The 14,783-nt window shown below is 42.9% G+C and overlaps 1 protein-coding gene across 1 annotated transcript in view; it reads right to left on the bottom strand.

The window, feature by feature from the left end:
• The window catches only part of nufip1 (nuclear FMR1 interacting protein 1), a 51,428-nt gene that overhangs the window by 15,286 nt on the left and 21,359 nt on the right, over nt 1-14,783 (bottom strand). The window contains exon 6 of the mRNA XM_072260818.1: nt 2,867-2,959. Within this exon, the coding sequence (XP_072116919.1) occupies nt 2,867-2,959 (93 nt within the window). The remainder of the gene's footprint in view (nt 1-2,866; nt 2,960-14,783) is intronic.

The raw sequence follows: 14,783 nt of genomic DNA, 5'->3' as shown, positions 1-14,783 counted from the left end.
GCTATTGCAACACTACCCATCACCCCATCCATCTTCATCTTACCTGCAGACTTGGCCACCTTGCCATCAGTTCCTTCATCCAGATTATTAACCTACAAAATAGAATGTTGTGGTCCAACACTGAACCCTGCAGAACTAGCCATACCAACTCCTTTATTCCCACTCTCTGACCGGGCAAGTAATTACTCAGGCAAACCAATTTGTGAATCTGCTTCCCTGCTCTGTAGGCAACAAGAAATCCCTGCGGGAGAACTTAGAGCAGCATTCACATATACAGTAAAGCAATGATTATCCACTATCTGATTGTAGGGATCCCGTGGTTCCTGCAGGATCTGCCTTGCCAGGCTACGTTTCCCCATACTTCCTTTACTCTTAATTGGTTCACTAGAAAATTTATAATACTACCGTGTAAAATCTAAAAAGGTGAATTAAAAATGAGTTAGTGTATTATCTGCTGGACAGAAAGCAAGAGTTTCATTCGACATGAATCAATGGCTTCTCGTTACCAAGAACGTATTTATTATAAACCAGCTCTCATGCCTCACTGGAATACCCTATCCATGAAGTGCAAGATTTTATTATTATTATGAAGACAACCACAGTATGAATAATTATCAACTGTTCCTTCAAAGCGGTTATGCCAAAAACTGCAGTAGTTACTGCTACCTAACAGCATTCCCAGATGGACTGCAGTGGTGCAAAGCACCCACTCACCTCCTGCATCCCATGGAATAAATGCTCGCAAGGGACACAGACAAAATAGACATAAACCCACTTCATTAAAATACGTATTTCTTAATCACTCAAATTCATATCAACTTGCCTGTACCTTTCCTTGAACTCAATCTGTGGCCATTTACTGTGAAACAACACCTAACCAACAGCAAATGGATCCTCAACTTCGAAGTTCAAGTATTTATGCGTTTCCATATACAACTCGAGATTCATTTTCTTGCAGGCATTTACAGAAAAATACATCACCTTATGGAAAACTATACATAAGCAAAGGGTGACAAACACTGATGTGCAAAAGACAAACTGCCAAAAAACAACTAAGAACTTGACTTTCCTGACCAGCGAACATAGTCAGCAATACCTCTGCTACAATTACCCTGAATACAAGTGCTCAACAAGGCTGTGTTCTCAGACCCCTACTTTGTGCGGCCTGATTCCGTTTTGATTCCAACTACAAATTTGCAGATGACACCACCGCAGTGAGCTGAATCTCGAAGTAACGACGATTCGGGTTAAGGGAGGAGGCAAGGAGCCTAATGACATGGTGCCGTGACAGAAACCTTTCCCACAATGTTAGCAAAACAGAAGAGCTAGACACTGACTTCGGGAAGGGGGTGGTGGAAGGGAGGCCAGTGAACATGCTCCTGTTAACATCAAGGTTGAGGAAGTTGCGAGCTCCACATTCCTGGAAGTGAACACCAGCAATGTCCTGCCCTAGTTCAACCAGGTAGATGGCACAGCAGAGAAGGACACCAACACCTCCACTTCCTCAGAAGGTGAATGAAATCTAGACCCTCACCAATTTTTAAATTGAGGCACCATTGAGAACACCCAATTTGTACTGCTGCTGTGCCCGCGACGGCAAGGAACTGCAGGGAGTGGTGGACACAGCTCAGTACATCAGGCAAATCAGCCTCACCTCCATGGACTCAGTTTACAATTCCTACTGCTTTGGTAAAGCGGGAAGATCCCAACTACCCCAGACATCTTCTTTGCCTTCCTCTCATCAGGTGGGAGAGGCAATAACCTGACTGTACACACCACTAGGCCCACAGACAGCTTCTAACTTACTGAGTTACTGAATGTACTTTATACTTTATTGTCGCCAAACAATTGATACCAGAACGTACAATCATCGCAGCGATATTTGATTCTGCACTTCCCGCTCCCTGGATTACAAATTGATAGTAAATATTAAAAATTTAAATTATAAATCATAAATAGAAAATAGAAAAATGGGAAGTAAGGTTGCAAAAAAACCAAGAGGCAGGTCCGGATATTTGGAGGGTACGGCCCAGATCCGGGTCAGGATCTGTTCAGCAGTCTTATCACAGTTGGAAAGAAGCTGTTCCCAAATCTGGCTGTACGAGTCTTCAAGCTCCTGAGCCTTTTCTCAGAGGGAAGAGGGACAAAAAGTGTGTTGGCTGGGTGGGTCGTGTCCTTAATTATCCCGGCAGCACTGCTCCAACAGCATGCGGTGTAAAGTGAGTCCAAGGATGGAAGATTGGTTTGTGTGATGTGCTGGGCCGTGTTCACGATCTTCTGCAGCTTCTTCCGATCTTGGACAGGACAACTTCCATACCAGGTTGTGATGCACAATGTACATACCACTCGGCCCACAGACAGCTTCCAACTCACTGAATATTCTCCTAGTACAAATAGATGCACCCTTAACCTCACAATCTACTTCATTATAGCCCTGCATCTTACTGCCTGACTGCACACTCTCTCTGTGATGTGTAACACTTTATTCAGCATTCTATTATTGCTTTCCTCAATGCACTGTGAGAATATCCAGTCAAGTTACTCGAGTACAAAGGAGGAAATGGGGGAGTGATATGGAACACAATGGCTGAAGTAGGGTAGAAGGCTGAGATTAATGCAAAGGTGTGGAGGCTTATCAGGCAAGGTCTGGGCTCCTGACCAATCAGAAGTCAGTATTGTCAAGAAGTTTAGGCTTAACATGATGGCCCCCCCCGGACTGGAAATATGACTATACTCACAACCAAGGCTCATGTCAACATTCATTTAAGCAACACCCCACCCACTCGCTCAGTCTCCAGGAGGAAATGGTTTTCCCATGATGCCCACCAGACTTGAGGAGAAAAGGGATAATCTGATGGATACTTACCCAAACTGCTGTGTTTGCAACACCTCCCCTCGTTTTTCTTTTTCTTCATTTGCTTTCCTCTTCCTTGCTACATTTGCCAAAGTCGGAAAGTTCCTGAGTGATAAGAAGAAATAACCACCATTGAACCCGTTTCATTACGAGGACATTGAGGCAGACTAAATGTTTTGGAAGCAGTTAAACGTGAGAACACCTGAACACGAAGTAGGAAAATCACCAAGTCAGCACAAAGCATCACTTCCCGCTCTGCTGACCAAGATATCGATGTTTTAAATTAGCTGACACCACCAGTCATTAAACCAAGAAAACTTCAGCTGAAATCCAGGTGGAAATTTATCAGCTGCTCACAGCGATCCAAAATTAGTGCAATTCATCATTCCAATATCTCTGCTACAGCTCAGTTAGCAAGCAGCCACGTTTCTCTGGAAGGTGGTTGCTGGTTTGACCTTCACTTCACTTGAGCTCCCCCTCTCCAAGTTGTGAATGTTTAACATGGTCACCCACACATACAAGCAAACCCCCATCATATTATTAAATGCAAAAGCCTGAAACCTGTAACAAAAATATCCTTTCTATAAACATCAGGACCAGTTTACATCCCCCCCCCCCAACTCTACTAGTAACTGTTCTTTTTGATCAGTCGTGTGTTTGACGCTGTGGATCACCCTAACTGGTGGTAGTTACCAGGTTTGAGGTGCCCTTGCATGGTCAAAACAAATCACCAAAATGCATTTTGTAGAAAATGCAGTGTAGCCAAATCCAATCATTCCTACCAGTTTGTAACCTTCCCGAACTGACACTTCCCCCATCCCCCTAACAATAAGTACCACCAGGTTAGCTTGCCTCTAAAGTACAGAAACAAACTGAAATTTTTTCTTAAATAAAGTAAATACTTCGGGGAAAAATGGTGAAATTCCACTTTTGATCATGGAAGCAGATCTGGCAATAATCTCTAAATGTAACCACACAGAGAAACACTCCTCTTTAGCAAGATCCGCTGTTCACTACTTGAGAGTCTGTGCTTATCAAAGCGAGCGACTCAACAACCTGAAGCTTTTAAATCTTTCTCCCTTCTCAGATGTTACCTGATCACACAAGTATTCCCACTGCTTTGAGTTTGTTGCATGCGTGCAGATCACAAAGCTTAGCATGGGACAGATGCATGCTGGTATCTATTCCATATGATTCAGAAACAAATTGTGTTTCAGAATAAATCAGGCCTGACTGCATATTCATTAGTTCCACAGCTTTTTCAGCCACCGTGAGTGCAACACAGCAAATCCCCCTTACATAAAAATATACATAGAAACATAGAAAATAGGTGCAGGAGTAGGCCATTCGGCCCTTCGAGCCTGCACTGCCATTTATTATGATCATGGCTGATCATCCAACTCAGAACACCGCCCCAGCCTTCCCTCCATACCCCCTGACCCCCGTAGCCACAAGGGCCATATCTAACTCCCTCTTAAATATAGCCAATGAACTGGCCTCAACTGTTTCCTGTGGCAGAGAATTCCACAGATTCACCACTCTCTGTGTGAAGAAGTTTTTCCTAATCTCGGTCCTAAAAGGCTTCCCCTCTATCCTCAAACTGTGACCCCTCGTTCTGGACAACCCCAACATCGGGAACAATCTTCCTGCATCTAGCCTGTCCAATCCCTTTAGGATCTTATACGTTTCAATCAGATCCCCCCTCAATCTTCTAAATTCCAACGAGTACAAGCCCAGTTCATCCAGTCTTTCTTCATATGAAAGTCTTGCCATCCCAGGAATCAATCTGGTGAACCTTCTCTGTACTCCCTCTATGGCAAGGATGTCTTTCCTCAGATTAGGGGACCAAAACTGCACACAATACTCCAGGTGCGGTCTCACCAAGGCCTTGTACAACTGCAGTAGTACCTCCCTGCTCCTGTACCCAAATCCTCTCGCTATAAATGCCAGCATACCATTCGCCTTTTTCACCGCCTGCTGTACCTGCATGCCCACTTTCAATGACTGGTGTATAATGACACCCAGGTCACGTTGCACCTCCCCTTTTCCTAATCGGCCACCATTCAGATAATAATCTGTTTTCCTATTTTTGCCACCAAAGTGGATAACTTCACATTTATCCACATTAAATTGCATCTGCCATGAATTTGCCCACTCACCCAACCTATCCAAGTCACCCTGCATCCTCTTAGCATCCTCCTCACAGCTAACACTGCCACCCAGCTTTGTGTCATCCGCAAACTTGGAGATGCTGCATTTAATTCCCTCATCCAAGTCATTAATATATATTGTAAACAACTGGGGTCCCAGCACTGAGCCTTGCGGTACCCCACTAGTCACCGCCTGCCATTCTGAAAAGGTCCCGTTTATTCCCACTCTTTGCTTCCTGTCTGCTAACCAACTCTCCACCCACACCAATACCTTACCCCCAATACCGTGTGCTTTAAGTTTGCACACTAATCTCCTGTGTGGGACCTTGTCAAAAGCCTTCTGAAAATCCAAATATACCACATCCACTGGTTCTCCCCTATCCACTCTACTAGTTACATCCTCAAAAAATTCTGAGATTCGTCAGACATGATTTTCCTTTCACAAATCCATGCTGACTTTGTCCGATCATTTCACCACTTTCCAAATGTGCTGTTATCACATCCTTGACAACTGACTCCAGCAGTTTCCCCACCACCGACGTTAGGCTAACCGGTCTATAATTCCCCGGTTTCTCTCTCCCTCCTTTTTTAAAAAGTGGAGTTACATTAGCCACCCTCCAATCCTCAGGAACTAGTCCAGAATCTAATGAGTTTTGAAAAATTATCACTAATGCATCCACTATTTCTTGGGCTACTTCCTTAAGCACCCTGGGATGCAGACCATCTGGCCCTGGGGATTTATCTGCCTTCAATCCCTTCAATTTACCTAACACCACTTCCCTACTAACATGTATTTCGCTCAGTTCCTCCATCTCACTGGACCCTCTGTCCCCTACTATTTCTGGAAGATTATTTATGTCCTCCTTAGTGAAGACAGAACCAAAGTAATTATTCAATTGGTCTGCCATGTCCTTGCTCCCCATAATCAATTCACCTGTTTCTGCCTGCAGGGGACCTACATTTGTCTTTACCAGTCTTTTCCTTTTCACATATCTATAAAAGCTTTTACAGTCCGTTTTTATGTTGCCTGCCAGTTTTCTCTCATAATCTTTTTTCCCCTTCCTAATTAAGCCCTTTGTCCTCCTCTGCTGAACTCTGAATTTCTCCCAGTCCTCAGGTGAGCCACTTTCTCTGGCTAATTTGTATGCTGCTTCTTTGGAATTGATACTATCCTTAATTTCTCTTGTCAGCCATGGGTGCACTACCTTCCTTGATTTATTCTTTTGCCAAACTGGGATGAACATTTGTTGCAGTCCATCCATGCAACCTTTAAATGCTTGCCATTGCATATCCACCGTCAATCCTTTAAGTGTCATTTGCCAGTCTATCTTAGCTAATTCACGTCTCATACCTTCAAAGTTACCCCTCTTTAAGTTCAGAACCTTTGTTTCTGAATTAACTATGTCACTCTCCATCTTAATGAAGAATTCCACCATATTATGGTCACTCTTACCCAAGGGGCCTCTCACGACAAGATTGCTAATTAACCCTTCCTCATTGCTCAAAACCCAGTCCAGAATAGCCTGCTCTCTAGTTGCTTCCTCGACATGTTGGTTCAAAAAACCATCCCGCATACATTCCAAGAAATCCTCTTCCTCAGCACCTTTACCAATTTGGTTCACCCAATCTACATGTAGATTGAAGTCACCCATTATAACTGCTGTTCCTTTATTGCACACATTTCTAATTTCCTGTTTAATACCATCTCCGACCTCACTACTACTGTTAGGTGGCCCGTACACAACTCCCACCAGCGTCTTCTGCCCCTTAGTGTTACGCAGCTCTACCCATATCGATTCCACATCTTCCCGGCTTATGTCCTTCCTTTCTATTGTGTTAATCTCTTCTTTAACCAGCAACGCCACTCCACCTCCCCTTCCTTCATGGCTATCCCTCCTGAATATTGAATATCCCTGAACGTTGAGCTCCCATCCCTGGTCACCCTGGAGCCATGTCTCTGTGATCCCAACTATATCATAATCATTAATAACAATCTGCACTTTCAATTCATCCACCTTATTACGAATGCTCCTTGCATTGACACACAAAGCCTTCAGGTGCTCTTTTACAACTCCCTTAGCCCTTATACAATTATGCTGAAAAGTGGCCCTCTTTAATGCTTGCCCTGGATTTGTCGGCCTGCCACTTTTACTTTTCTCCATAGTACTTTTTGTTTCTACCCTCACTTTACACCCCTCTGCCTCTCTGCACTGGTTCCCATCCCCCTGTAGTGAACTAACCTCCTCACGCCTAGCCTCTTTAATTTGATTCCCACCACCCAACCATTCTAGTTTAAAGTCACCTCAGTAGCCCCCGCTAATCTCCCTGCCAGGATATTGGTCCCCCTAGGATTCAAGTGCAACCCGTTCTTTTTGTACAGGTCACGCCTGCGCCAAAAGAGGTCCCAATGATCCAAAAACTTGAATCCCTGCCCCCTGCTCCAATCCCTCAGCCACGCATTTATCCTCCACCTCACCGCATTCCTACTCTCACTGTCGCATGGCACAGGCAGTAATCCCGAGATTACTACCTTTGTGGTCCTTTTTCTCAACTCCCTTCCTAGCTCCCTATATTCTCCTTTCAGGACCTCATCCCTTTTCCTACCTATGTCATTGGTACCTATATGTACAACGACCTCTGGCTTCTCACCCTCCCACTTCAGGATATCTTGGACACGATCAGAAATATCCCGGACCCTGGCACCAGGGAGGCAAACTACCATCCGGGTCTCTGGACTGCGTCCACAGAATCGCCTATCTGACCCCCTTACTATCGAGTCCCCTATCACAACTGCCCTCCTCTTCCTTTCCCTACCCTTCTGATCTACAGGGCCAGACTCTGTGTACATTGTGTTAGGGCATATTCTGGAGTTAGGGTATATAGCAAATATCAATTTCAACAGCAAACAAACTTCAGATTTGAATGTGGATTGCAGGTTGAATTTAAAATGCAACTCTGAACAATGGTCTTCCTGGAGCTGCAGACTGGGGTTGATCACCTGAGATGTCTGCGTATGCATGAATGCAGTTCGATGGATGATGAGGACTAATATTCATTTTGGGTGTCTGGAGTGTTGGGGGTGTTTGAAAACTATATGCAATTCAAAGGAAGCATCCTGAGTACATTGTAACCTTTGATCTTTAACATAAAAATGTCATGCAATATTGGGTCAGACAGGGCTCTTCTTCCAAGATTGTCTCAAGTGTGATGCCTGCTGCTTGTTTTATTGAATAAAGACTTCTATATCCAGCAGCTGCAATGGCTCTCCATTGCCTTTGCTCAGTCACAACACATTGGATGCAAGACCACTGACAACTGATCATACTAACTAAATTCGTGTGAGGAGATGGCCACATGCAACAGGGCTTAGAATAATTCAGAAAGGAAATTCCTCTGCATTAGAATGACAGTACAAAAAGATGGTAATTTGGCCCATAATGACAATTTCAGCACCAGACCTTCAAATGCTCTCCCGATCACTGAGCACATCTACATGAAACGTTATTGTAGGAATGCAGCATCCAGAGGTCCCCACCACCCAGGTCATGCTCTCTTCTTGCTACTGCCATCAGATAGAAAGTAAAAGAGCCTCAGGACTCACACCACCAGGTTCAAGAATAATTACTACCCCTCAACCATCAGGCTCTTGAATAAAATGGGAAGACTACACTACCTTGTCCCATCGTTGAGATGTTCCTACAACCAAAGATCTCCTGTGAAGGACTCATTACCTCATGTTCTCGTTATTTATTGCTGTTTATTTATACTTGTATTTGCACAGTTTGTTGTCTCTGCACTCTGGTTGATCTTTCATTGATCCTGTTACAGTTACTATTGTATGGATTTGCTGAGTATGCCCACAGGAAAATGAATCACAGGGTTGTATATGGTGACATATACTGTACGCACTTTGATAATAAAATTTACTTGGAACATTAAAGCTGTTAAACAGTCCCTCTTTTTACTTTTCAAATATTTCCTTACTTCTAATGTCAGTTTTTTTCTCCTGCTTTAATTACCTTCTTATGACAACCATCCCCTGTTCTAATCATTTGCTAACAATAATCCTTCTAACTTCATGCACAGCTCACTCCCATTCTACCTTCTTTCAGCCTACAGGGACACATTACCCACCATGAGAGAGTGTTTGTAATTCTGTGTGGTCTGCTCTCCCACCAGATGCTGAAACTGAACTAGAGTAATCACTGTACACGTACAATGTGGCTACAAGAGCCGGTCAAACTCTAGCAATCCTAGTAGTGGAATTCCCTTCCTAATTCCCCAAATACTCTTCACTAGTCTGGTTGAATGCAGCTTCAACACTCAACCTCCACACTATACACAGTAGCCAAAGGATAGGCAGCCCATTGACAGCCATTCACTCACTCCACCACTGTAGCAGTTGTTTGTACCATCTACAGAATGCATTACAGCAACTCATCATGACACCTCAGACAGCACCTTGCAAACACACAATCTCTACCAGCTAGAAGGACAAGGGCAGCAAAAGCAGGAAAATTGTCCTGTAAGCCACCCACAGTCCTGGCTTGGAAATATCATATTCCTTCGCCATTGCTGGGTCAAACCCATGGATCTCCTTCCCCAACAACACTGTTGGGATATGCACACCTCAAGGACTGCAGTGATTCAAGGCAGCAGTTCACCACCACCTTCTACAGGGAGATTAGGGACGGGTGATTAAATGCTGGCCCAGCGTGCAAAGGCCATACAATTATTGAGAGAATAATATCTGGGGAATGTTTTCTGGTGACTGGAATGCATGCCACTCCGCTTGACCAAATTTGTCCCCATCCGCTTTCGCATAGTTTGTGGCATGAGGAGTTTTTCCAAGAGTAAGCAACAGATCAAAACACTGCATAATGAGACTGGTTGCCACCAGAAACTATACAAAAAAAAGTACAGCTCAGGAACAGGCCCTTTGGCCCACAATGTTATGCTGGACCAGCTAAAAAGTAGATCAAACCCGCTCAAAAAACTAATCCCTTCTACCTACACAATGTCCACATCCCTCCATCTTCCTCACATTCATGCGCCTATCCAAATGTCTCTTAAAAGTCTCTAAACTGTTTGCCTCTACCACCATTCCAGGCATCCATGGCTCTGAGTCAATTATTGTCAGAGATGTCACACCACTTGACAAATACTGGCCCCTGCCAAGCATGTAAACAGAAGTCATCAATCAGTTTCTATGTAACTTGGAGGAAACAGGTTACTGATGCACAATGCAATAGCTTTTCAGAAATACTTCTGTGAACTCAAGTTAACAACTACAGTTCTGAGTTTAAAACTTAGTACATGGCAGTGGAAAAGTTAGGCAGTATAATTCAATTGGAGCCAGACATGCAGCACAGAAATAGACCTATCTCCATAGTGGCTACTGGATTTATCTATATTAGTCCCATTTACACAAGATCAAAGGAAGCAATTCGGAAGGTACAGGGTACATACATCCCAAAGAGGAAGTAGTATTCTAAAGGAAAGATGACACAACTGTAGCTAACAAGTCAAAGCCAACATAAAAACCAAAAAGAGGGCATATAATAGAACAAAAATTAGTGGGATGTTAGAGAATTGGGAAGCTTTTGAAAACCAACAGAAAGCAACTAAAACGTCATTAAGGTAAAGATGGAATACAAAAGTAAGCCAGCCAGTAATATTAAAAGGATACCAAAAGTTTCTTCAGATACATAAAATGTAAAAGGAGGTCAGAGTGAATATCGGACTGCTGGAAAACGATGCTGGAGAGGTAGCAATGGGAGACAAGGAAATGGCGGATGACCTGAATAAGTATTTTGTATCAGTCTTCACTGTGGAAGACACTAACAGTATGGTGGAAGTTCCAGGTGTCAGGAGGTCATTAAGTGTGTGAAGTTACCATTACTAGGGAGAAGGTTCTTGGGAAACTGGAAAATCTGAAGGTAGATACGTCACCTGGATCAGATGGTGTACACTCCAGGGTTCTGAAAGAGGAGGCTGAAAAGATCGTGGAGGCATTAGTAATGATTTTTCAAGAATCACAAGATTCTGGAATGGTTCTAGAAGACTGGAAATAGCAAATATCATTCCACTCTTCAAGAAGGGAGAGAAGCAGAAGGGAAAGTATAGGCCAATTAGTCTGACCTCAATGGTTGGGAGGATGTTGGGAGTTGATAATTAAAGATGAAGTCTTGGGGTACTTGGAGGCACATGTTAAAATAAGCTGTAGGCGGGGGAATTTCAAGATGGGAGTGCAGTGAAAGGTCTGCTTTGCTGAGCTCAGCACCGCAACACTGATAATTTCGCATATAAACCTATCCGTTTCAACTTTTTTAAAAAATGCTCAAGCATCGGATTTAATGACATGAACATTGATGAGTATTTTTTTGAGCTGCTTCAACATCATGCCATCGAAAGCACTAAAAAGGCGGCCAGAATGGACTGCACAGAGTGCTCGCCCGGGGCTGAGGAGCTAGCTGCTGCTAGCTATGCTAACACGTTGGATCCTGCTTTTCGTCAAATAATTCAGGAAGTTACGGAGAACATATCCAAAATGATGGATGGGAAGCTGGGTCCACTCTCTCTAACTTTCCAAAACCACACATTGCAGCTTAAAAATCTTAAGACAAGAACGACTGAAGCCGAGGGTCGAGTCTCCGCGGTAGAGGCTGTAACTGATCAAGCCCAAAGCTGTATCCGGGCGCTGAAAAAGCAAGTTCAAAGCCCGTCTGACTTTATCAATGATTTTGAGAACAGAGGTAGGGGAAAGAATATACGAATCATTGGTCTACCTGAAGGTACAGAAGGCAGCCAACTGGCAAAGTTTTTTTGAGGGCTGGCTGCCTAATTTCCTTGATTTGGAAACCAAGGCTGGACGCATTAAAGTGGAAAGAGCTCATCATACACTGGCGCCAAAACTGGGCCCAGGCCAACGCCCTCGACGCGACCCCGTGCGGTTCCATAATTTCGGTGATAAGCAAAGAGTGATGGAAGCTTCGAGGCACCGCGGGACTGATGCCCAGGCTTTAACATATGAGTGATCCAGGCTTATGTTTTTTTCAAGATTTTTCAGCAGCCGTTATTCAGAAGTGCAAGGAATTCAACCAGGTAAAGAAGTGGCTGAGAGAATCCGAATGCAGCACTTTATCCTGTACCCAGCAGTGCTGAAAATCACCTACAACAGGACCACTAAGATACTTGATTCTCCTGGCAAAGCTAAAACTTTTGTAGACACGTTGGGCTAAAGGATGTATACATTATATTGTGCAGCCTTGGTTATGGACGATAACATGCTCGATGGTCGCTTTATTTTACCTTTTCATTACTCAACGGCAAGATATCTTATAACATGTTTGTTTTGATTGATACAGTTTCTTTACTTGTTTAAATTAACAGTGCTGCTCCAGCCTGAAGGAGTTTAAACATGACGGTAACAAATTGGTGGATTGATAAATTATGCCCTGTTTTCATTTTTGACTATGTTAAATGCCGCCATATTGGCAGTGGGGCAGAATATGGGGTGCTAGAAGGTTCAGATATCCCCTTTAAGTGTGGGGTAAGTCCTCTTGTTCAGCGCTGTTGGTGCTTTGATTTTTTTTGTGGTTTTTTTTTTTTAATTTACTTATTGCTGCTCAGCTGATCTTTAAGTCAGGTTTCTTCTCCTCCAGAATCACATGATTGTTATAAAGGGTTATGACCAGTAATATATTAAAATTGTGCACTTGGATCATTAAGGGGAGTCACTCACCAATCAAGAGAAAGAAAATCCTACTAAACCTGAAAAAGGAGAGGGTGGATATAGTTTATTGCAGGAGACATATTTAAATGATAAAGATCATCTAAAACTGCAACAGAGTGGATTTGATCAAGTCTATTTTTCATCTTTTAATACCAGGAGCAGGGGGGTGGCCATTTTAATCAGGAAGAACCTACCTTTTAAGTTATTAGACTGCATCAAGGATAAGTATGGGAGATTTGTGATTGTTAAGGCTTCAATATATGGAGAGGAATATGGTATTCTCAATGTTTACTGCCCTCCAGCTCATCCTCTCAAATTCTTAATAGATGTTTTTTCCAAACTTACAAGCTTTTCAATACAAAACATTATTGTAGGTGGGGATTTTAATTGTTTCATAGATGCATTCATGGACAGAGTGCCTAATGGCCCCCCCATTGCTCTCCTCACAGTCTAAACAAATCATGGGCTTATGTGGAGAACTAGGACTTGTGGATGTCTGGAGGTTGTTATATCCCTCAGACAAAGACTTCCCATTTTTTTTCTAATCCACCCAAGTGTTAGACCAGAATAGACTTTTTTTCTAATCCCCAAAACACTCCTAGATTTAGTTGTATCCTGCACAATTGGAAATATCACTATTTCTGACCATGCAGCAGTATATTTAAATATTAAGCGCAAAGATAATTCAACACGATCTAGACTTCGGAGGCTGAATCCTTTTATTCTAAAAGATAATAAATTCATAGACTACTTTACTTCCCAATTCAAAACTTTCCTATCTATTAATTCCAAATCAGCTAGTAATCCATCGATGCTCTGGGAAATCGCTAAGGCCGATGCACGGGGATTAATTATCTCCTACTCTGCTAGTAAGAAGTGACAAGCTGCAGAACAGCAGCGCCTAGTGGAAGCAAGGCTTGCGGCAGCTAAAAAGGATTATATTAATAAGCCTTCTGCAGCTAAGTTACAGAATATCACAACCCTATGCTGTACACTAAACTCTTTACTTACACAAGCAGCCAAAAGAAAATTGACATTTGCTAAACAACAATTGTTTGAACATGGTGAGAAACCAGGTAGGTATTTGGCTTATTTAGCTAGAAAGAAAAACGCCTCTCAGACTATTGCTTCAATTAGGAATGGGACAGAAGCCCTCACTCGTAATTCTAAACTGATTAATGTTGTATTTAAGAATTTTTATTCTAAACTATATCAATCTGAGCAATGTAATGATGGACAATCTAGGATGGAGTCCTTTTTCAGGAATTTAGGTCTCCTAGGCATTTCTTCTGAACAACAGTCCCTCCTCAATACTCCGTTATCTATACATGAGACACAGGAAGCTGTGAGACAGCTCCAAAGTGGGAAGGTCCCTGGTCCTGATGGACTCACCAGTGAATTCTATAAGGAGTTCACAGGGTTATTATCAGAGCCAATGCTAAACATGTTCAACCATGCATTTAAATGTGGTCTCCTCCCACCATCATTGACAGAAGCTAATATCTCCCTAATTCTTAAGAAAGGAAAGAGCCCTGAAGATTGTGCCTCCTTACAGGCCTATTTCATTGTTAAATGTTGACTTCAAAATCTTATCTAAAACCTTAGTGTTGCAATTAGAAACTGTGTTACCTTTTATCATAAAAGAGGATCAAAAGGGTTTTGTAAAAGGCCGTAGATCATCTAACAATATCAGAAGATTACTTAATGTGATTCAGGCATGTCAGCAACAGGCAGTGGACCTGGTGGTTTCCTTAGATACAGAAAAGGCCTTTGATTGTGTCGAATAGCCGTATCTTTTTTTCACTTTAGAACGATTTGGTTTGGGCAAAAGTTTTATTAAGTGGGTGAAGGTTCTTCATAATGACTCTTTGGCTGTGATTCTCACTAATGGTATTAGGTCGGACAATTTTAGTATTCTGAGGGGCAGCCGGCAGGGCTGCCCTTTATCACCACTACTTCTCACACTAGTGATCGAGCCATTGGCTGAGGCTATTCGGCGAGACCCCAAAATATCTGCTCCAGACATAGGACTAAAGTCACATAA

The sequence above is a fragment of the Mobula birostris genome, chromosome 6, assembly GCF_030028105.1.
Source record: "Mobula birostris isolate sMobBir1 chromosome 6, sMobBir1.hap1, whole genome shotgun sequence".
Lineage (NCBI taxonomy): Eukaryota > Metazoa > Chordata > Chondrichthyes > Myliobatiformes > Myliobatidae > Mobula > Mobula birostris.
Note: the sequence above shows the minus strand (reverse complement) of the source record. Positions and strands in the feature narration are given on the sequence as shown.